Source organism: Eupeodes corollae, chromosome 2 (genome assembly GCF_945859685.1).
Source record: "Eupeodes corollae chromosome 2, idEupCoro1.1, whole genome shotgun sequence".
Classification (NCBI taxonomy): Eukaryota; Metazoa; Arthropoda; class Insecta; order Diptera; family Syrphidae; genus Eupeodes; species Eupeodes corollae.
In genome coordinates, this window is record NC_079148.1 from 12432916 (window position 1) to 12457949 (window position 25034).

The 25034-nt window shown below is 36.9% G+C and overlaps 2 protein-coding genes across 5 annotated transcripts in view; one reads left to right on the top strand and one right to left on the bottom strand.

Moving 5' to 3' along the window:
- Positions 1 to 5518: 5518 nt before the first annotated feature.
- LOC129946731 (E3 ubiquitin-protein ligase MARCHF1) lies at positions 5519 to 6631 on the bottom strand. 4 transcript variants are annotated; one of them, XM_056057032.1, is made up of 4 exons: positions 6211 to 6631; positions 5943 to 6158; positions 5782 to 5890; positions 5519 to 5727 (listed from the first exon to the last, which is right to left on the bottom strand). In XM_056057032.1, exons 1-4 carry the CDS (start codon positions 6454 to 6456, stop codon positions 5588 to 5590), a joined length of 711 nt encoding a protein of 236 aa, XP_055913007.1. In that variant the 5' UTR covers positions 6457 to 6631; the 3' UTR covers positions 5519 to 5587. The 4 variants fall into 4 exon arrangements, with proteins under 4 accessions (XP_055913007.1, XP_055913008.1, XP_055913009.1 ...); XM_056057033.1 differs by having other exon boundaries at positions 5791 to 5890; positions 6211 to 6628; XM_056057034.1 differs by having other exon boundaries at positions 5782 to 5878; positions 6211 to 6627.
- Positions 6632 to 14520: 7889 nt separating this feature from the next.
- Positions 14521 to 25034, top strand: part of LOC129946729 (amyloid protein-binding protein 2) — an 83492-nt gene continuing 72978 nt past the window's right edge. The window contains exon 1 of the mRNA XM_056057024.1: positions 14521 to 14970. Within this exon, the coding sequence (XP_055912999.1) occupies positions 14815 to 14970 (156 nt within the window). The 5' untranslated portion in view covers positions 14521 to 14814. The remainder of the gene's footprint in view (positions 14971 to 25034) is intronic.

Below are 25034 nucleotides of genomic sequence, written 5' to 3' on the forward strand. Positions count from 1 at the left end.
TTGGAAAGTTGGAACAATTTTAACCATCAATGGTAAAGAGCGCATATAGTTTTACTTCGAGGCAAATGAAATTACAAACGAAAATTTCATGAGAGCCATTTATGAGACAATATGGTAGTTATTAATTCCATTGACCCCAAACAAATGTCTCATTCTATGAGATTTTAGAAAAATTGGATCGTCACATCCATCCAAAGCGCAATGAGATAGTTCAGCGTTTTACTTCCATAAACGAGGCCAACAGAAGGACGAGACGATCGCGGATTTCGTAAAAGACCTGAGGAAGTTGTCGGAGCACTGCCACTTCATGGAGCTTGACAGTATGTTGAGAGACCACCACTTAACTGTTCTCAAATCAAACGAGAGACCAAATAGTGTATGGAGTAGCGGATGAAACGTTACAGAAGCGTCTTTTCAGCGAACAGAAATTGGGTTCCAAGCAAGCTTATCAACAGCTAGTGGTAGATGATTTTTCCGCCGACCTTTTAACACTTACCACCCACAAGGGTTTGTATAGAGTACGAAGATTGCCACTTGGAATTTCTGCCACCCCTGGGTTTTTCCAAAAATGCATGGATACATTGTTGGTCGGTATAAAATGTGTTAAAGCATATCTCGACGATATAATTATTTCGGGAAAAGATGAAGCCGAACACACACATAATCTAGAAGCAGTTTTAAAAAGCTATCCGAAGCCCACCTTACAGTTATTAGGTTTAAGTGTTTAGGTTTATTTGGTTGAAGTGTCTATTCGCAAAACGAGAAATGGATTTCTTGGGATTCCATATCAGTAGTAAGGGCATATCAGCAAACAAAGAGAAAGTTAAAGCCATCCATTTTGCTGCATTTCCCGAAAATCATACCTGGGGTTGTTAAATTTGTATAATGCATTCCTACCCCAGAAGGCCAATGTTGCAGAAAAACTACACCGTTTGCTAGATAAGAATGTGAAATGGGAATGGACGAACGAGCATCAAACCGTTTTCAATTAGCTCAAAGCTTTGCTCGATTACGAAACCCTGCTCATGTTTTATAATATCGCTAAACCACTTATCTTGTCGGTGCGATCTTGGCACACAAAATTGAGAGCACTGGTGTAGAGTGCCCAATCGCTTTCGCTTCTCGCACACTAGGAGTGCACGAGGGCAATTACGCTCAGTTGGACAAAGAAGCTCTGGCTATTATATTTGGAATAAAACGTTTTCACCAATATGTGGCTGGAAGAGATGTTATTATCCTGACAGATCATAAGCCCTTACCTGGAATATTTAATAGGAAAAACCTAATTCCGCAAATGGTGTCGCCACGTATGTTACGTTGGTGTTTATTGTTGTCGGCCTATGATTATAAGATGGATTATCGCCCAGGTCCTAAAAATAACAATGCTGATAACATGTGCGCAGTTATGTATGGTGACCAAAAGTAGAAGAGCACATTGAGCTCAGAGTGCAAAAGTGTTCTCAATTTTAAACATCTCCACGAAATGTACCGGCAGCCCCACGACAATTCATACGCCATGCGAGAAGCCATGGAGTACGCTACACATAGACTTTGCTGGCCCATTTCAGGGTTATACGTTCTTGGTGGTTGTAGATTCAATGTCTAAATGGCTAGAGGTTAAAATAGTACGTTGCAGTATGTCGTCAGCGGAAGTAAAAAACAAGCTGCGTGAAATTATAGCGACACATGGCCAACCTCAAAGGATTATCTCTGATAACGGAACAGCTTTTGTTTCAGCCGAAATGCAACAATTTAATATCGTCGATGGTATTAAATACAATTCTACAGCTCCTGATCATCCGTATTTTATTTAAACAGCACACTACTCCCAACACCACCACGGGCAAAACTCCAGCAGAATTTTTAATGGGTCGTCGACTTAGAACGGCCTTAAACATTGTGTATCCTGATGATGGGGAGTTGACCCCCCTCCAGTCCGAGGCAAAACAGGATTACAGACGTTTTGAAGTTGGAGATCTGGTTTATTTTCGGAATTCGGCGGCAGCAGACGAATTCTCGAGATGGAATCAACGGTGGCGTTTACAGTTCCAGTAAGGTTGAACTACTTAGTGAACACCTTATAGGGCTTCTTCGATATATTCGGAGCCCAGGCCTATAAGAAGCGGCTTTATCCGGCTCCTCATAGATGGAGTTATACTAAGGATCTGGCTCTTCAGGTTGGGGTTTGTGCCGTCAGGGTGATTACCTGGCCACGTAAAAACACTGTTGTTGCAAAGCACCAACACGCCTCGGATACGGACGGATTTACTGTTTACAACCCACGCAAACGATATAAGGACAACGAACTTCGGATGTGTACGTGGAATGTTAGGTCCCTTAACAGACCACGTGCAGCTGAACAATTAGCGGAAGCCCTAAACTGCTGCAAGGCAGATATTACCGCCATCCAAGAAGTGTGATGGGAAGGACCGGGCAAATGCAAACTAAAAGACTTCGATATATGCTACGGTGACTGCTACCGAGAACATAGAAAGTGTCTATTTGGATGTGGATTTGTTGTCAGAACTAGACTCAGGCAAAAAGTCTTGAGTTTCAACAGTGCGAGCGAGCGCATCACGACAATCCGCATCAAGGCTAAATTCAACAACATAAGCCTTATATGCGCGCATGCCCCAACAGAGGAGAAAGATGAAGACACCAAAGACATATTGTTCGAGCTCTTGGACAAGACATGTGAGCAGTGCCCTGCCTATGACATTAAAATTGTCTTAGGAGATTTAAATGCCAAGCTAGGAAGAGAAGACATCTTTGTTGGCATAATCGGGCGATACAGCCTGCTCGACAACGGATTCAGCCTGGTCGATTTCGCTGCGGGGCGAGACATTCTGGTAGCTAATACGCAGTTCACGCATCTCAGTATCCACAAACGGACATGGAAATCTCGTGATCAAACAACCGTCAACCAGATTGACCACATTGCGATCGACGCACGACACTTCTCCAGTATCCAGGATATCCGAACATTCCGAGAGGCCAACATTGACTCGGACGACTACCTCGTTGTAGCCAAGGTACGGCTACGGATATCCCGATCCAAGCCAAAACAGGGAAGTACTGTGAGAAGATTCGACGTTAGAAGGCTACAATCGCAAGAGACTGCCATGTCCTTTTCCGATCGAGTCTTTAATAACCTCCTAAGGAGTCCTATGCTTCCTGCATTAAGCTTTGAAAACCAGTCTCAACATTGCCTTGCAGCCATCAGAGATGCCGCCTCTGAAGTGCTAGGTTTCACACGGCCATTACAGCGAAACCCCTGGTTTGACGACGAATGCCGGCAAGCTCACGCAGCGAAAGAAGAGGCATACAAAACGGCGCTGCACAAAAGGACTAGAGCTGCTCTACGAGCAGAAGAGGAGAGAGGAACACCGGCTTCTTAGACGGAAATAAAGAGAGCATGAGAAGCGCCCGATCGAGGAGATAGAAGGATGTCACAACAGGAATGAGGTTCGTAAATTTTACCAAAAGGTAAAAAAAACCTCCCAAGGGTACAGCCACGAACCGAAGCCTGTAAAGACGATCAAGGGAACATCGTAGTAGAACCACAGTAGATGCTGAGAATATGGAAAGATCACTTCTCCAAATTATATAACGGCGATGAAGAACCGAATTCCGCTGTAAGGGAGATAGAACCACTCAACCTCGGCGACGCAGATCAACAATTCCGCCTACCCGACCTTGACGAAGTGAAGATAGCTATATCTAAACTTAAGTCAAACAAAGCTGCAGGAGCTGACGGCATCGCTGCCGTACTATTCAAAGCAGCAGGCGATGACTTGGTAGGGAGCATGCACCAACTCATCTGCAAAATATGGTCGGAAGAAAGCATGCCCGATGAGTGGAATCTCAGCATAGTGTGCCCGATACAAACTTATCCGTTTGTGCAGAATGACGATGGAGAATGCACGCTGCTCTATCAAGGTCGGAAAAGATCTTACCGATGCATTTGATGTCAAAAAAGGTTTAAGACAAGGCGATGCACTGTCATGCGACTTCTTCAACATCGTTCTGGAAAGAGTTGTGCAAAACTCAACCGTCAACACTAGAGGCACAATCTTCCAAAGGTCCATCCAATTACTCGGATACGCAGATGATATTGACATAATTGGAAGATCAAAGCGTGATGTCAGTGGAGCGTTTTTGAGCATTGCGACGGAAGCGAAGAAGATGGGTTTAGTGGTCAATGAGGGCAAGAACAAGTATATGCTGTCATCAAAAAAGGACACTGAACGACGACGTATTGGACAAAACATCACCATGGACAGCTATTACTTTGAGGTAGTTAAGGACTTTGTCTACCTAGGCACCGCTATTAATGCAGACAACGACACCAGCGCTGAAATCAAACGAAGAATAACTCTTGCAAATCGCTGCTTCTTTGGACTTAGAAGGCAATTGAGAAGTAAAGTCCTCTCTCGAGCATCTCATTTATGGCGCTGAGGCCTGGACCCTGTCAAAAAAAGATGAGAGCGTCTTAGGCTGCTTCGAGAGAAAAATTCTTCGGGTGATTTTTGGTCCCGTACGCATAGATGGAGAATGAAGGAGAAGATATAACGACGAACTGTACGTGCTGTACAGCGACACTGACTTAGTTAGCAGAATTGAAGTCCAACGGCTTAGGTGGCTAGGTCATGTAGAGCGAATGGTCATCAACACTCCAGCCCGGAAGGTCTTCGAATCCAATCCCGAGGGACGGCGCAGTATAGGAAGACCGCGACTCAGGTGGCGCACCCAGGTGGGAGAGGACCTCAACCAACTTGGCGTGCGAAACTGGAGACAGCTAGCTATGGACCGAGCTGGCTGGAGACGCTTGTTGGTTGAGGCCCAGGTCCGCCCCGGACTGTAGCGCCACCTTAAGTAAGTATGGAGGTATACTTACTTAAAATCGTCAAACTCAAACGGATTTGATGCGTCCATAATCCTTCTTCTGAAAACATGTTCCCGTTCTTCTCTATTAGAATTAACAAACAAAACTATTGCCATTGTTTACTTTCTCCAAAATAAATAAAAAAAACTACACCGATTTGAAGTTTATAAACTTTGATTAAACGATTTTAAACACTGTGTAACTTTTTGGTTCTTGTTGACAATTGTGAAGTGTGACCAGGTGTGATTCAAATAAAGATACTTCAAAGATATATTTTTTTGGTAATGCATGTGGGCCAAAAGCAATCGAATTATAAGTATTTTAATTATCATCATTTTATCATTTTATTATTATTGTTTTAAACATTATATTTTGCATTTATTTCCAAAACTCGGCGTAGTTGCCTGATACAAAATATTTTAAAATAGTCTTTGCGTCTTTCAGAATGTCACCTACTAGTATGTATGTATGTTTTTTCAATCCGAAACTACAAACGGAAAAAATACTTTTTATTCCTTCTAAAGAACGTTTCTACTCACAGACATTCAATATTTTATGCAGATTAAAGACTCAAATTCTCCAAAGCACCTATAATAATAATTTTGTTGGCCAGTAAAAATAGTACTCATTCGCCCCAGTGTAACCAAAATAAATTAATTTTTTTATTTTACGCCAAAAAGGTTCGCAGAAGTTTAGGAAAAATCAAAAAAAATCACTTGGCACATCCATATCCAAGCCAGGATCTGACGGCTGACCACCAAATGTCCACCAATGTCTGAGGATGCTTTTAATCCTTAAAAATCTAGTCAGCGCAAACTCAAGGATGTGAAAGAAAACAATACCTAAAAATAAAAATACCAAATTCAGTTTAAAAAATTTAGTACAAAAAAGAATACCAAAGAGACTTGAGGTAAGGAGTAAGGCTGGTGCTAGAAAAACTATTTGCAAAGTATTGTGCTCTTCAATTTGCAGATTATCCATTATTAGCAAAACCTGAAGAATATTCTTAAAGTTTTTAAGTTATTGCTTTTAAGGTTCAAAGATAAATTTAAGAAACCTGATATAGAATAAGATAGGAAATTGGTGCCAAGATCACCACATGGGCTGAGTTTTTAATAATAGCCCCGAGATATTTCGATTGGAAGAATGTTCGGAACATTAGTTTGTAATTTCGGTTTTCTGTATTTAGATTGAACATAGTCCCACAAATTTCACACCGACTTTCTCCCTTATGGAGAATCCATCGTCGAAGGCATTTTATATGAACATATCCCTAGAAAAAGAAAGACGTAAATTCTTGGTTCCGAAGCATGACTTTTACTTACAACACTTCCTTTGCATTCACACGGACAACGTTGAATCTGGAGGCCAGGCTGGTTCCAGCGACATATTCTGCAAGAATTGCCCAGTTCATTTGAAGAGCACACACTCATGAGTGAGTCTTCAGACTTAATTGCTCTTATATTTGCAGTTGTAATGCTGTTGAACAATCGAGTAGCGGCAGTTCCATTGAGAAGCATTGTTCTTGAAATTTGCTGAACTAGATTGTTAATGCTTGCACTGGCTTCCATTTTGTTTCTTGTTTTTTTTCAAATTGATTTTTTTTATCGGAAAATTTAGTTCATGATTCGAGAAGATAATTTTGAAAATGTTTAAAAACAAAATGTTGAAAACTTCACACGAAAAATTGTTTGTAATTTTGTTTTATTTGTTTTTGATGTAAGAAGTAGAGTTTTTCTAGTTTTTTTTTTAACTGGACTAAAGCTCTCTTTTATAAAATTATGAAATAACTAATGTTACAAAATAATCAAATTGAAAGAAAAAACAACCCAGTTAAGAACATAACCCAGGTTTTGAAATTACCAAAGTTAAAATATTACCTAGGTTATGAGTTAACCATTGTTAAAAACTATCTGGGTTGGTTATTCTTGAAAGAAAAAAACAATGTGACAGCTGTCAACTTGGGAACCATGAAATAAATCGTTATGAGAGCGAGAGGTAAACATCTTTTCGTTGTTTGAAGAATGCTTTTAAGAAAATCGAAATTTAGAGACACAATAAAGCTTTGTTGAACTCTTAAAAACGCATGTTTTTTTACTGTCTTAGTGCATCATTGTCAATATTTTCAAATGCAACCGAATGTTGCAAATCTTTTTCTTGATTAAATACAAAATACAGAGGTAGTCAAAAGTATTTACACAACAAGCTTCACATTCAATTGAAAAAGCTTTTTCTTATTGTTGTTGTTGTTGCAGTGCAACAAAATGCTATGTTGTTTTAAGCCTTTTGTATGCCTTAGCGACCGAAGTTTATTTGGTAAGGATAACGGTACATAGGACAGAAAACAAAGCAAACGAACTGATGATTAGCGACAAAAACACTCTATATAAAGATATAAATCCCCGGTAGACATCTTGGTTTGCCTACAAGCTAAACCGGAAATCAGCCTCATAAACTTTTTCATAATTTCTTTCGTAATTTCTCCTCCAATTTATTAAATTTCCCCAAAAAACTCAGTAAGTGTGTCTATGTATGCGTGAAAACACGTCAATTTTTTCTCGTTGAATTCGTTCACATTACAAATACAACAATGTAAACAAATGGGTTTTGGAGGGTGATACGTACGAAGGATTTATATCTTTACTAGAGTGTTTTTGACACACATTATTATTGCATCATTTAGTTTGAGTCAGAACGTCTTCGAGTTCTATTGCCTTCATAACAAACTAAATGTGCTTTAAAGTTTAAAATTTAATAAATGAAATGCCGAAAACAAAGGAATTATCCATTGAAACTCGATCGGAGATCGTTACCAAGTTTAAGTGTGGGATTTCGGCATCGGAGTTAGTAAAAATGTATAAAATTTCAAGGAAAAATGTTTACAATTTGGTTAAAAAGAACGAGACGAACAATTGCTTGGACAAATTAAAGAGAACTGGGAGGAAACCGGTGATGACTCAAAGAGAATGCAGAAAATTGATAGGCACAATCATACAAAATCCCACAATAAGTCCCGTTAGGGTTGCAGCAGCATCGAGTCAGCTTATTGGAAAAAAATCCAGTGATGCTACACTGCGCCGGAGATTAAAAGAAGTTAACATAAACACGTACATTGTGCGCAAAGTTGTCGGTATTCCTAAAACCAACAAAGCGAAACGCCTCTCATTTGTCTTGGAGTACATCCAAAAGCCTCTACAATTCTGGTATAATGTGTTGTAGACAGATGAGGCTGCACTTCAGGGCTAGTTCAGTAAACACTATGCATTTACAACATGAGAAGAAGAAATATGCAATTCAGCCGCTAAACAGATTCGAAGGTGGCACAGTGATTTTTACAACACGAAAATGCTTCATGTGCATGTCATAAAGGATGGTTGCCTACAAGAATTTTAATTGCAGTAAATCAAGTTGTTCTTTCCTGGCCTGCGTAGAGCCCGAATCTAAACATCATTGAAAATGTTTGGGCTTTCATCAAACGTCAGAGGACAATTGATAAGGACCGAAAACGCAATGATACAATTGCTGAAATAACCGAAATTTGGTACAAATTAACAGTTGACTTTGCACGCAATTTGGTTGGATTAGATTAATAATCCAACCAAATTGCGTGCAAAGTATAATAATTATTTTAAAGTTTTGGGTAAATACTTTTTAAGCAATAAAAATGTGTGTAAATACTTTTGACTACCGCTAATCATCAGTTCATTTGCTTTGTTTTCTGTCCTATGTACCGTTATCCTTACCAAATAGACTTCGGTTTTTAAAAGCTCGTTCACACGATTCGATATTTTTACCGTATCGGATATTTTCTCGATTCGGTGTCTTTCGGTTGGAGTGTTAAGACGGTACGGTAATTTTACCGTACACCGTACTCAAATGACGCACTATCGGTCAAAATATCGAATCGTCTGAAAGAACTGTCTATAAATACATTGCCACGATGACCCAAATCGGTTTTTTACCGTACGACCGAAAAAAATTGCAGAGACAAAACCGAATGACAAAATCGACCAAATCGGTAATTTAACCGTATACAGTTAAAAGCCGTATCGTCTGAATATTCTTATTTATGTAAATTATATTGACACTGGCGTATACGGTAAAATCAACGATACGGAATCGTGTTAACGGGCTCTAAGGCATACATAAGGCTTAAAACAATATAGAATTTTGTTGCACTGCAACAAGAACAACAATAAGAAAAAGATTTTTCAATTGAATGTGCATAAAAAAGCTTGTTGTGTAAATACTTCTGACTAGCTCGTCGATATTTTAAACATATTTTCACATAGTTTTTATATTTTTTCACTTCTTAAAACGTGCTAAAAGCTTCCATTCCTTTTTTATTTTTCACTTAAATCACATAATTTACTAAGTATATGACATTTGAAACGATTGATTTTGTGCACACCAAATTGTTCTTAGCTCTAAGTGTCGCAACCTTTTATTTAATTGTAATGCCGTCTGCCCTTTCCCAATTAACAAGAAAAAAAGCACTGAAGTTCCGGAAAACTACGGAAGAATCTCGTTTTTGAACTCGTCATATAAGATATTTACTTCGATTCTGCTCAGCCGTTTAAATGAATGGATACACTCTAATAATCTGTTTAGTGAGTTCCAAGCTGGCTTCAGATCGGGATACTCCACCGTCGATCGCATTTTTGTACTCCGCTTGATTGCTGATTCGTTTCTATCGAGAAATAAAAAACTATTTGCATTCTTCGTTGATTTCAAAGCTGCTTTCGACACCGTGGATTACAATGCCCTATTTTACAAGGTTTACCAGTTAGGAATGTCGCTTAAGTTCGGTACAGTATTGGAAAATGTATACAAGACTACCAAAGCATCAGTACGAATTGACCAATACTTATCAAACTGGTTCCAAACAAAATCAGGTGTTAGACAGGGCTGTGCACTCAGTCCATGCTTGTTTGTTCGAAGCATTACCAGCAGGAATCGAGTACGCAGGTGAAGTCCCTTCAGCTAATGATAAATAAGCTTGCTTAATATTGTAAAAGCTTGGACCTTGTGGTAAATTTAAGTAAATCCAAAGCGATAGTTTTTTAGAACGGCGGAGAAAGATCGGGTGCAAGAGAGCAATGGCACTATAATGGTGAAAGAGTAGAGTTGCTGAAAGAATACGTACATATATATAGGAGTCTGCTTTACTAAGAACTTGAGCATGGAAAAACATCTTATTGACAAACTTGTTAAGGCGAAAATAGCTATAAACGTAGCATGAAAGCAATGTTTTAATAATAAGGAAATTACGCATTCCAGTACATTCAGGGTGTTCGAAGCTGTATTGGTTATGTTTTATGCGACACAAGCTTGGGGAGGTCGGAAATATGAACTAGTGGAAAAACTGCTTGATTTTACATTAAACGGACTTTTCACCTTACTTCGGGTACGCCAAACTACATGATCATGTTGCAATCAGGTCTATCGCCTTTATTTATAAAAACAGTCAAGCTGCAGGTCGATTACATCCTCAAAGCTCTGGATATGCCAAGTTATGGTCTCCCAAAAAAGTAGTTCTTCAAACAATCAAACAATCAAACAATCCAATTCCGAAGACTGGTTAGAACTTGCCGAGCAGGTGGATGTTGACCTAAACTATAGTAACCTTGCCTCTTGGAAGCCAACTTTATATCGCCTAATAGCTCGTTTGGTTGAAGCCTCAAGAACACAATACACGGAGCAAGCCAAAAGCTCACTGCACCGCATGGTATACAGTAGACTAGACTAAGATCTCCGAAACTACTTCCACGACAAATGTACCATCGAAAAAAATTCGTTCATCATCCGGCATAGAGGAGAATTCCTTAATTTGAACTACATTCCTCACCGCGATGACTTATCGATTTTATGCAACCTGTGCAACTTAAATGAGCGCGAGGATGTTTTTAATTTTGTTGGGCGATGTCACACACACTGAGAGAAATGAGAAGACTTATCTTAGCTAGTGACTTTCTTTCAAATACTGAAATCATAAGCCTTATACAGGAAATGGAAGTTACAAAGTTATATTTGCATATTGCAAAACAGCACTTAAATATAAACATCCAATTTTAAATGAAGCGTTTAAATCTTAAATGCACTTTCTTTATTTAATCTATATAAAGCTATACTTTTAGTTGTCATTAACCAAATTATTGTGAAAAATTTATGTTTAAATAAAATCAATCTTAGCTCTAAGTCTCCTCTTTATTGAATCATTTTAATTTGTTTAACGTATTGACAAAGAGTGTGATTTTGTTGTTTCTCTAAACCGAATTGGTCCTGTTAAATCTCCTTATTTATGAGATGTGACATAAACAACAATGAAAACTTACCCTAAGCCGAAAGATGTCAAATTATTATTTCAAAATGTCCCCCTATATCTGACATAGAACAGGGTTAGCCATTTTGCCATTTCAAAAGTAAACGTAAATAAAACACATATGAAATATTTTTTTCATGTTATTTCTTTTTTATTATAAAGTTTGAACGTTGAAACCATGTGTGAAATATTACATCATTCAAATGACCACCAGGCAAATTGGTGCAAGCATCGATTATTTTGAGTGTATTTTCCATCACTTTTTGAAATATATTGGGCGGTATCTCGGTCATAACTTGACGAATGTTGGCTTTTAAGTTCTGAAGAGTCAAAGGTTTTTCTGCATAAGCACGGTCTTTCACGTAGCCTAACGAAAAAAGAACAGCGGTTTCAAATCGCATGATCCCTGTGGGCAGTTGGTATTGCCGCGACGAGAAATTACGCGGCCAGGAAATGTCTCTTAAGATAAAGCTCGAGTTGTGTGGAATGTGGCACCGTCTTTTTGAAACCGCATATTCTCCAAGTAGTATTTTTTAATAGCAGGCAAAGAAATAACGGTTTTCATATGACCATAACGCTCTTATTAATGGTGACAGCCGTTCCATCGTCTTTTTGGAAGAAGTAGAGTCCAATCACACCTCCGGACCAAAGAGCGCACCAAATAGTGTTTTTTTGTGGATGTAATAGCCTCCTACGTTTACGGCCTCGAGAATTCTCAGAACCGACAATTTTGTTTATTTATTTATTTTTTCGCTGAAGACATTTAAATTTTTTTTCGAAAAATCGCCGTCCACCGCCTGTTGTTCAAGCACCCACGGAACGTATTTATGACGTTGTGATTGGTCAGAAGGCTTCAGTTCTTGTGTGATCTGGATTTTATATGGATGTATGTGTAGATCCAAAAGCAAAATACGCCATAATGTGCCATAAGACAGTACTAATCCCTTAAAATGACGAGGAAACGACACATTCGGGTCTTCGGCAACACTTTCACTCTTACTTACTTACTTAATGTGGCACTACAGTCCTGTGTGAAGTAGGGCCTCACCCAACAAACTTCCCCATCTAGCTCGGTCCCTATCTTGATGTCTCCAGTTTCGCGTTCCAAGTTGGTTGAGGTCTCTTTCTACTTGTGCGCGCCAACTTCCTCTACTTCGCTGTCCTGTGGGTATGGAATCGAAGACTTTCCAAGCCGGAGCATTGGTTTCCATGCGCTCTACGTGACCCAGCCATCTTAGTCGTTGGACTTTTACTTTTGTGGCTAAGTCTTTCGATGCATACGGGACCGTATAACACACGAAGAACTTTTCTCTCGAAACGACACAAGGTGCTTTCATCCGCTTTTGTCATAGTCCATGCTTCTGCACCGTATAGCAGGACGGGGAAGATAAGGGTCTTATATTGCGACACTTTATTTCTTCGAGAGAAGACTTTACCACTCAATTGCTTTCTTAGTCCAAAGAGCAAGAGTTATTCTGCGTTTGATCTCAGCGCTGGTGTTGTTTTCTGCGTTTACAGCGGAGCCTAGGTAGACGAAGTCCTTGACTATCTCAAAGTTACGTCTGTCGATGGTGACGTCGGTGTAGGTCCTTTCTTGAAGACAGCATGCACTTTGTTTTGCCCTCATTAACCGTTAAACCCATTTTTGCCGCCTTAGCCTCATTACTCACAAAAGCCCCATTGACATTACGCTGAGTTCTTCCGATTATGTCAATGTCATCGGCATATGCTAATAATTGGACAGACTTTTGAAAGATAGTGCCTTTAGTGTTGACGTATGAGCTCTGCAACATGCTTTCAAGTACGATGTTAAGAAAATCGCATGACAGTGCACCACCTCGTCTAAATTCTTCTTTGACATCGAAAGGTTATATTATGTTGTTTCCAACATCTATGGAGCAGCGTGAATTCTCCATGGTCATCCTGCATAAACGGACGAGTTTGGCATTGGTGGCAAAACTAGACATGGCTCTATACAGCTCGTCCCTGTTGATGCTGTGACATGCGGCACTTTCACTCACAGCAATTAAACAATCCAATGTCTTCAAATTTATTCACAATTTTGTGAACTGGTTCCGTAGTTGGACGATTATGTAAGCCATAATCTCCTCTTTAAGCATGATATGTGGCTGTGGGAGACTCACCATTTTTCTAGTAGCTTTTAACAATTCGTATGCGTTCCATTTCGTATTCGTATGCTATCCATTTTCGTCAATGTCAGGCTGAAAAAAAATTGGTTTAGTAACTTAGTTTGACAGATGTCGAATTCGAGTCCACGAAATATAAAATCGCAAAATGGAGAACCTTATACTATTACGTATATACAAAAGGGCATATTTATAGATGTTTGCTAAACTATTGCTAAGTTATTATTAATCAAATCCAGATTTAAACCTAGGTTTAGGGCTTAACCTGTGGTCTAACTATAAACATCGGAAATGCTGTGTTTAAGTTGTTATTATCACAGCCAAATGTCATATTTGATTTTTGTTTGTGAATTGAAAAGCTGAAAAAGTAAATTATATTAAATAAGTCTTACGTTAACTTGCTGTCCAAAAAAATGTTGATTGATATCGCAATAAAACAATAAATAAAATATGGATATCTTAGAGGAGTTTGAGTTATTCGTGACCTGCAAAATATGCCACCGAAAAAAAAAGAAAAATATACGAAACATGGTACAATCCATTTGAATTAAACGACAAGGATTTCTAATAATAATATCGTTTGGATAAAGAAACAGTCACATTTATTTTATATTATTATTATTTTATACATTCAATTTGAGAAATGGTAGCACAGAATAACAAGTTTAAAAATTTAGCAGAATTTGTTTGCTTTTACGTGTCATTTGACGTATAATTGCAGTACATTACAACCTTAGCCTGATGTTTTACTAAACACAGCTAGAAACTTGACTACGAATATGAGCTGTGTTTATTTAACCAACAAGCCTTAAACTATAGATCAAGAAATGACGACTTTAGTAATTCTCTATGAATAATCCCTAAAGTCCATACTTAGCTTAAGTAATTGTTGAGTATATACCACATGCGTCCGAGGCCTTACATATTCGAAATTACTACAACTCTCCACAAAATCTCTACCCACCACAATCATGTTGAAAACCCGTAGCCACTATCACTGAACCCATCCCTAACGATAGAGACAAACATATCAAACCAATGACAGAATCAACGAAAGTGAATAAAACAAAATAGCGAAAAATAGCAGACACAAAAAAAAAACCAAACGCCACCAAAAAGACGAACGAAAAAAAAATCCCTCTTGTCCTATCGTTCGCCCAGCAGCAAAACGAAAACACTGCACACAGAAGAACACAACACGAACACAGTGTAGAATTATTCGAGTTGCGGTGGGTAACCATAAAATTACGTCTCGTCTAGATAAAAATAAAATAAAATAAATAAACAAAAAAAAGATACAAAAATATTAATAAATTTGTAGGAAAACTCCTACGCCAATTAAAAAAACACCTCTGACCTTTAAACACAAAAAAAAGAAAAGGAAAGGAAAGGAAAAAATTCAAGTAAAAAAATATTATTAAAAATATACATATATATATATATATATATATATCGATATAATGGCAGAGGAAGTGCTTGTGAAAAATCCATCGTCCCTTTATAAAAAGTGTCTGTTAAGCTATGTGTCGAATCTTAATTACAATGTCGCCACAATGGATCGTGTCCAACAGCTTCGTTTTCTGCCTCCAGTTGTTCTCAAAGATATTTATGCCAAGGTAAGAAGTGCAAACATTTTGTTTTATTTTCCTTCTTCTATTCATTGTCCATTATTCCATCATTAAAAATCAATTCAGCAGCTCACTTACGGATTTTTATATAAGTTTTCTCCTTATTTTTGTGTTTTTTGGGAGGACATAACTGCCTACCGAGTGCAAAAAGTATATACAAATATGCTTCACCCGCCCACAACAACCCACATCTATCTACTTATCTGTATGACCATGAAAACGAAAAGATTCCCTTTTGTCTTTGCCTTTGGCTCTCTGTCCCTTGCAGGTGCCTCAAGCTCCTCATCTGTCATTTGCCCCAGAGTCTTAAGTATGGTTTTATCACGCCTGTTCCTTTCAGAAAAACATGATGTAGCCTAAGAAAAAAGCATGTAAATGCAGTTAAAAGTATTTCATCTGAGACAGCGGCATCAGCATCAGCATCATGAAACGAGAAAGAATCAGCTGCTTTTCTGACGACGACGAACTAAGACCACTACAACCACCGCCACAAAACGTTGCTTGGAACGATTCAACGGGCGGGTGTTCCTCCGTTCGTTTTCGTTCGACAACAACGACCATGAGCACGACTACGACGACAAGACACGATGACGCAGTGTGAAAAGCATGTTTTGTCATGTTGCAAGAAGTTTTCACTTTTACTAGTTTCGTTTTGTTGTTTTTGTTTGTTTGTTTTTTTTCTTTCTTATATTTATTTTGATTTGTTTATATTATTCAAAATTTCTTTTCACCAAGTTTGTAGATGGAAGGTTTTGGGTACGATATTAAGAGAAGGTTTTGCTGGAGAATTATCTCCTGGCATTTATCCAAGAAAAAAAAAAGAAAAGACCCAAGGAAACCAATCAAAGCCGCCTTAAAAAGTTAATTGCCTTTCTAAACACCACAAAACTAAATGTATTTCAATTTTGTTGTACATTATGTTTTTGTTGTATTTATTGTTGATATAGTAAGTTTTATTTTGCTCCAACTCGTGTCGTGTTGTGTCGTGAGAAGACCTTCAAGCGATTCGTCGCTGTCGTCGTCGTTGTCGTTGAGTATTGGCTAGCGATATTTTCTGTACGTTATTTGTACATATTTTGAATGGAATTGGGATATTAGTAGTCGATCCACACAACTTATGTACATATGGACGTCCGTACCTCTACCTCCTAGCTTCTACTTACTTCTTGAATGTCTGAGCTGAGCAACAGAAACTATTTACTTGGTATCAAATCAAGGGGTTTTTTGGTTTTTATTTCGCTTTTCGCATTTCTATGGTTATGCGTATTTTTAAACTTGCCTTTGGTATTTCAATCAAACAAAACTTTGTGAATGGGTCAATTAAAGACGGTTGATTGGCCTCGTTGTTGTTATCGTTATGATTTGGTTGTTGTTGTTGTCGAAAGCAATGACGACGATGAAGTAGACTCTTGCTGCTGATCTAGAAACTCAATAACTGAACAAATTACCTTAGCATTTTATTTTGCATTCCTATGTTTTTTTTTTGCATAAGTTTATTAAAAAAAATCATTCTTTTGTTATCAGATTGCTACGTTTTGTTGTTGTTGTTTTTTTACTTCTCTGTTTCTGTATTGTTGTAGGTATTTATTTAAGTCGCCGGCCAGATTAAAACTGAAAATAACCAGACTAGTTTATGTCATGTCCCCAGGGTCAGAGACTTTATTTAGGGGCCTGTGTAGGAAAAAACTACTACAAATAATTTGCATACATCTTAAGAACGTTTTAAAGAATAGTAAAGGGACAAAATGTTATAAGACACAATCATTAATAAATAATATCTTACAAATACAAAATTTTATTAAAACCTCAAACACAATCATTTTACAGTCTTGTCTTAACTTTAAACGATTTTCATTTTATTTAATCATTTAATAGAATGAATTTTTGTTACTTGGTCTTTGTTCAGCCGAAAATGAAAATAATGACCGGTGTTAGTTAGGTTAGGTTAAGGTGGCTGCGGATTCAGAATCCACACACTTAGACCAAAAGAAAAGGCCCATTGTGATACCACATGAATCTAGAGAATTACTTCTTACTAGTCGAACCTTTTTGAGCTTTTTATAAAGCCAAGAAGATATTTGATATCCTTATTATCTAGCTCACTGGGATTATCAAAGAGGTAGTCTTCCAGATGAAGTTTGCGTCTTATTGGCTTCTGTTTTTTGAGGATTAATAATAAGTCCGCAGTGATCAGCCCATCTAGTGAGCATATTGAGTGCTTTTTGGAGGAGGTCTTTCAGTGTATAAGGATGTTCTCCTGTGACAGCGATAGCAACATCATCGGCATACGCAACCACTCTGTAGCCTTCCCTCTCAAGGGATATTAGTAGTTCGTTAACCACTATGTTCCGCCGGAGAGGGGACAGAACACCACTTTGCGGAGTGTCTCTACCGACAGACCTTTACGTACAAAAATCCCCCATCTTAGAGTTGATGATCCTGCTTTTTACCATTAGATAATTCAACTCACAGATTGAGTATTCGACGTTTAAGGTCGTCATAGCAGAAGTGATAGCGGATGTGTCAACGTTCTTGAAATCACCATAGTATATTCCTTTTGCTCAAGGGAGTAGTCGATAGTTCTTACAGAGTGTGCAATGCTGTTTCTACCGATTTCCCTTTGCGTATTCAATTTCCTAAAGAAATATGATATTAATTTGTTTGATCTTGTTTTAGTTTGTAAAATAGCTCTACCGGCATTTAAGGAAAACATGTGATGATTTTTTCAAACACGTTGATGACGATTGTGGACCTAACCCTAAAAATGTTTCTGGAAAGTAAATCGCAATAGGGCATAACAATATATCAGCTGTGCGTCCCTGATCATTCATGGCTCCAATACTAAGCAGCCTTGTCTTATTTATATACAGAGTGCTTGATTCTAAGAAGTTATTAAATCTTATATCAAGCTTAGGGTTTTGTTCTTCATACTTTGAAGCTCAGTTGATGAAGATATCAGCTATTCACACGAGACCAGATTCCAGCGGTGTATTTAATTAATTTGTTATTTATATTGTCAGATCGTTGCACAGTGGGTACCTCCATAGGCCAAAATTACAAAAATTAAATGTCACTAATCAAGAACTCAAAGTGTTAATCAGGTTCTTAAAAATCCCGTTAAACCAAAACCAAAAAAAAATGTGTACGCATTATTTTTTTTCATTCCTTTATAGCCATTCAAAGTTAAAACATAATTAAACATTCAGCTCGCTTAACGGTGCACTTTTTTATTAGGGAACTTGTGATGGTGATAACTATTTTTAATCAAGTGTGAGCAATATTTTTTGTTATGGATATTAAACAAGAAGGTAAGTACTTTCTAAAAACATACATTTTATATTTTAATAACTTAAGGTGTCAATGTAATAGGACCCCTACGCGATGTACTTTTTATAACTTTTTATTGAGCTCAGTTAACAGTAAATTAAAGATTTAGTTGGTTTGCCTTAGAGTGCCCACTACAAAAGAGGTACTAAAATGTAGAAGAGTGTTCTAGCTTTTCAAAAAAGAAGATTTTTTTTCCCGTTTTTTCCCTTTTTCGAGTTATGGTAATTTAAAAACCATATTTTGTTAATTTTCGGTTTAAAAAAAAACGGTTTTAACTGATCGTTTTATCTTTGGTAGGTGCTGGTTATCAATGCGTAATTAAACGCAATTTTTTATTTGATAAATGGCTTGAAAGTCGAAGAAATAATCCAACATTGTCAACACAAGCCAGCCAAATCCTGGAAAACATTAAACACAGTTGGCCTTATCAAGGTGTTGATAATATTGAATTTGATCACCTCTATGACCGGATTTATTTCGTATGCAAGAAGTTAACAGAATTTTGGAAGAACAATAAGGCCCGACAAAATTCAATTATAAGAAATTATTCATCTTGGCTTGACAAATCTGAGACTGTCTTTTTAAGTTATCCTGATGACGAAGATTATCCAAGTACATCACAACAACGAGGTCGTCCTAAAAAAAGTTTCCAAGAATGTTCTGCGCGGAGTAAACGAAGACGTGTGGCTGAAATATCGAGAACCGACGAATCAATTGCTACAGCTTTGCGTGAAACGTCATATATAAAAGAAAATACAATGAGTGCAACGCCTTGTGAAGTACTATCGCTGTTTGTAGAAGCAAAGCTTACAAAGAACCAGTACTTACTTATTCAGAGTTTTGTCAACACCAAGATTAAAAAAAATGCAATGCCTAGCTACAAAATTATTAAGAAGGAAAAAAAGAACTGCTATCCTGAAGCCGACAAAATTAGTGTCACCGAGATAGGTGCCGAAGTAGATTTACAGGCTTTACTTAACCACACGGCAACAAGAATTCTTACTTCGGAAAAAGACGTTCTTGACACTCTCAACAGGGACTCATATAAAAGCCTACAGTTATACAAGGGAAATGGGGATTTGATGGAACTACAGGCCAAAGCGAGTACAAACAAAGCTTTCATGATCCTAATGCTAAAGACAGCGATTTATTTGTTACATCTTATGTTCCACTGAAGCTTACATTAAAAAATGACAATAATGAAGATGTTGTTGTTTGGAAAAATCCTCGACCTGCCTCAACACGATACTGTCGGCCAATTAGATTTCAATTTAAAAAAGAAACTACTGCTGTATCTGTTTTTGAAGAACAATATTATACTGACAAAATAAAGGCCTTGCAGCCTTTAACTATAACTATTAATGATAAAGAATGGACAGTCACTAATAACTTACGTTTAACTATGGTTGATGGAAAAGTCTGCAACGCACTTAACGAAACAACATCTTTAAAATGTTACATATGTGGAGCGCAACCAAAGGAAATGAACAACATTGAATTATGCCTTCAAAAAGAGGTCAATGAGAACAGTTTATGTTTTGGTTTATCCCCACTCCATGCTTGGATTAGATTCTTCGAGTTTTTTGTTCATATTTCCTACAGACTAAACATCAAAAAATGGCAGGTAAGAGGTGATGGCAAAACAGAATTTGAAAAAAAAAGAAAATAGTCCAAGCTGAATTCAGAGCAAAACTTGGATTAATGGTAGACAGACCGAAACCGGGAGGAAGCGGTTCTTCAAATGATGGAAATACAGCCAGGAAATTTTTTTACAATCCCGAAATTTCAGCTGAAATAACTGAAATAGACAAAAACTTGATTGACAGATGTGCAACTATTTTACAGGCTTTGAATTCAGGTCATAATATCGATGCAGATAAGTTCAGAGTTTTAGCCTTAAATACAGCTGAACAAATAATCGAAGCATATCCATGGTACTATTTACCTGCTTCAGTTCACAAAGTGTTATTGCATGGTGCATCCGTGATTGAGCATCATGGACTTATTTCAATAGGCGAGTTAAGTGAGGAAGCCGCTGAATCCAGAAATAAGGACATCAAAAACTACCGATTGAATCACACAAGAAAAATGTCACGGGTCGTCACTAATAAGGACCTTTTAAATAGACTTCTTTTAAGTTCCGACCCGCTTATTTCAAATTTGAGAAAATTGCCTATAAAAAAAAGTCATTTTTATCAAAAAATGCACAAGAATTCTTAAAAATGTAATTTCTAATTTTTTTTTTTTATGAATTTGTTTTAATTTTTCTGTTTTATTTTGTAAGTTAAAACAAATAAAAATAATAATAATAGTGTTTAACTTTAAAAAAAGCATGTGTTATATTTTTGACCGCGGTTTGTATGGGCGGGTACCCACTGTGCGTTGGTTTGACTAAATACATTTCATTGGACGGAATAAGACCAGCCTATTTACAGCTGTGTTCAAAATAATAGGGGTGCTTTTACAAAATTTGCTCAAGTGTGTTTTTTACCATGTGTATACTGGTAATCAGCCCATTTCTCTACCGGTAAGTATAACGGGATATTGAAGATGATAAAACAATGAACTGGTTTGCAATTCATAACCGTTGACATTTGTAACCAGAGATCAAATGATCCTTACTCTCAATCAAGCTATTCAAACAAATCAAAAACTTAAAAAAAATAAACAGTAAGTAACTAAATTAAAATAGGAATATTAAACAGTTGGAATATCGAATATCTAAACAAGTTTGGTTATTTAGTGGGCCGAGGAAAGCAATGCACCGACGAAAAACGGGAAATTATTAAAAAAGTTGCGAAATGAAGGAAAAACGTATAAGGATATAAAGTTGATGTTGGGGTGCTCTGATCAAATGATCGCCAATGCTGTAAAATATGAAAAAAAAGTCGAAACCCGGGGACGGAAACGAGTGAAAATGACGATCGTCGTATTGTTCGCTACAGCCGAAAGGATCCTTTTGCGTCCTCTAAGATGATCCAGGAAGATCTAGGACTGGCAGTAAGTAGCGTAACAATAAGAAGGCGATTGTTCGAACACAATTTTCCGCTCGCAGTCCACGAAAAGTGCCGATGCTTACAAAAACACATGTAGCCGCTCGTTTGAAATTTGCTAGAAGCCATGCTAATTGGCCTGCAGAGAAATGGCGAAACATTTTGTGGACTAACGAGACCAAAATTGTTTTATTCGGTGGAACTGGCTCTAGGCGATACGTCCGACGTCCAGAAAATTCCGAGTTTAATCCTCGGTACACCATTAAAACGGTAAAGCATGGAAGTGCTAAAGTGATGGCATGGGGCAGTTTCTCATATGCTGATGTTGGCCCAATACATCAACTCACTGGCACGATGGACCAGCGCGTTTATGTGAATATAATGTCCAGTGTGATGCTGCCTTATGCGAGTTTGAATATGCCGGTTAAATGGGTATTTCAACAAGACAACGACCCAAACACACCAGTAAGTCTGCCAAAGAATGGTTTCGGGTCAATGGGGTTGAGATCATGGACTGGCCAGCTCAGTCGCCTGACCTCAATCCCATAGAAAATTTATTAGCAGATGTGAAAAAGTGTGTTTCTCGACGAAGACCCTTGAATTCGAGGCAGTTGTGGGACGCAGTCGAGGAAACATGGAACCAGATTCCAGTTGAGCGTTGTCAGGCCCTTGTGAACTCTATGCCTCGCAGATGTGCAGCAATTATAAAAACAAAGGATTTTCCACAAAATACTGACAAAAAATCTTAATATTGAATATTTTTTTTTTAGTTTTTTATACTTTATTTTGTTTACTCATATTATTTTGAACAATTCGTTGTGGTTTTATTTTGATAAAATTCATGTTTTTACTACTTTATTTGTTTCAAACAAAGTTGTCTTTGAGCATAATAATAAAGGACTGGATTACCTTTTTTGTACAAAAGAAAAAATAAATTTAAACCAATTATACAACTTTTAAGTCACGATTTAATCTAAAAAGAACAGGCACTCCTATTTTTTTGAACACAACAGTATATACAAAGTAAAGAAATCGTTGCCGCTGCTTCATCATAATATCAAAATGTGATATCAAAATTCGTAGTCAGATTGGGTGGATTTCACCTATTAATGTGCTACATTGTTCCAATACGTTGTCTGATGAGTGGAAGTGGCCTTCAGGAGTTAATGAGGACTATATACACCCCGGTTGAAAAGATGCGGCAAGGAAAAGCTTTCGCTAGAGCAGTTCGTGCTTTAATACTTATGTATACAGACATCTTTAGTTAATATAACAATGGAACAAGTAGAAATAAGCCAACATGAATTAGAGGACATCCAAAATCTCACGAAAAATTTTCTTGATGAGTCTCCTTCGTTATGTGCATTAAAACAAAATACCCATTTGATCCATATTAGTGAGAAACTACAAATAAATCTTAACAAATTCAAATCTAATGGACCAACAGCAGCCTTATGGATTCAGTTGTTTAATATGATTACATTGCTTAAAGATTTTTTTCACGCTGAGCGGCCTGGCGATTGGAATGCCCATATTAGTTGTGTGAAGAACATGATTCCATATTTCAATGCCGCCGGACAATTTTTCGTACGCCAAATCATGTCCTCTGTATTTGCAGGACATGAAAAAACTTCCTTCTGTGATGACCCCAGATGAATTTACAAACTTTGTGCAAGAGGGTTACTTTACTATGAGAAGAACTGAACGATTTTGAACAGAGGTGTGGTCGGACCAGACAATTAAGCAAACTCTAATGCGTGGAATGAAGAGTGGGTGGGTTGATACGAGGGCGTGGAATCGCTTACTTAGAAAACTGCTACTCATTAAATTTGCTCATCACTCGAAGAATTCACTGGCTTTTTTTTTACTAGTGGGCAACATGAAGATTTTGGGGAGGAACGTATAATTAGAAATAACACAGACATTGCAGAGCTGTCAAATTGGTTCCAAAGTCATCCTCCATTTTCAATGTAAATTGCTACAATGGTTATTCTCTATATTCTCTCAACGAGTTTCAGAAGTGAGAAGGGACATACAAATTGAATACTACAGTTTTTTTTTTGTGGACAGTTACAGACATGAAAACATTCATTCCATATTTTTCTAGGAAATTTAATAAGCTTTCTTTTCATGTTAAAAAACGAAATGCCGATAGAGTTAACTTACAAACTAAAACAAGATCAAAAAAATTAATATCATATTTCTTTAGGAAATTGAATACGCTTTAATTTTGTGGAAGATAATTTTAAAATACAACAAATAGTTTTCAAGACAAACCCGAAAAACCGAAAAAACCATATGTTTCTCTTCACTGCCGCTAGAGCTATTTTATAAACTATAAGAGATACGAACAAATTCATCTTAGCTTTTTTTATAAAATTTAATGAACTTCATATTGTGTAACAACATTTTTTGATATGACAAATAGTTTTCGAGATAAACGTCAAAAACTGAAACAATCTCCATGTTTCTCTTAACTGCCGCTAGAGCTTACGTCGGATTCTTGGGGACTTTTTTTTTGGGTCATCACCAGACATTCCTTAGTAAGTGTGTCAAGTTTCAAAACTGTTGGATTTTTTTGAAGTGAATGCAATTTTTTTCGTTCATTGACTGGACTATAATGAAAACCTTCCAACTATTTATTTTATTATTTTATAAGCAAATGTTATTTTCTGGCAGACGGCAATCTTGCCATGTTCATATATTATGTTGATTCAAAACTGTAAAAAAAATGTTTTTTTTTAATGAAATAAAGGAATAGTAATAATAATTATATACATTGTATAAGAACCTCAAACAATGATCTTCGAATTTTTACTTTAGAAACTAAAACCACAAAATCTATTCATTTGAATAAATTGATAACAATATGTGACTGATTGTAAGCGTCATTCATTCCAATAATTACATACATACGTTTGATTCTATGATAAGATTAAAATGTGAACTATTTACATTTGCTGATATTAAAAAATTATAAAGCAAAAAAAAAAAACAAAGCAAATGAAAAACAAATAAATTATTAACTTATTTTTATAATCGTATCGCTTTTCAGTTTTTGTTTTCGTTTCATTTTTATAGTTTTGAAAAGAAAACCAACACTAACGAATTAAATTCAAAGATCAAAGAAAATAATCACTCTAACCAGGCTACAAGAAAATATTTCTTCTTAGTCTGTTCACCATACATATGTACATACAGTTGCTCCCAAAATTAAGCGTACACTCAATGGCGAATTAGTTATTTGTTACTTTCTATATTTATGATCCAATGTTTTTGAAAAATTCTTTTTAATTTCTATTTTTATTATTTTTTTTCTTACGTATAAACAAAAAATCATTAGTTAAACAATAAACAAAAGGTAATAATTAAAAAAAAAATATTTATCTTAAAATTTCATCGCACAAAATTGAGCGTACCGAAATGGCGATACTTATTGAAAGACCAGTTTCAACCAAAACTGTTCGTTGCGTTCTTCGTAAGACAGATCCAACGACAGAGTTCCTTGGACAGAGTTCCTTCAAAATTAAGAAACGAAAACGTCTTGAGTTTGCTAAAAAGCACCCAACAAACCCCAAAGTTTCTGATACGATGTTTTGGTCTCGGACAAGAACAAAATTAACTTATTGGGTCTGACGGAAGTTAAATTGTTTGGAGCAAGCCAAATACTTAGTTCAAGACACAGAATCTGCGTGCCACTGTTTTGCAAGGGGAGGAAATGTTATGTTATGA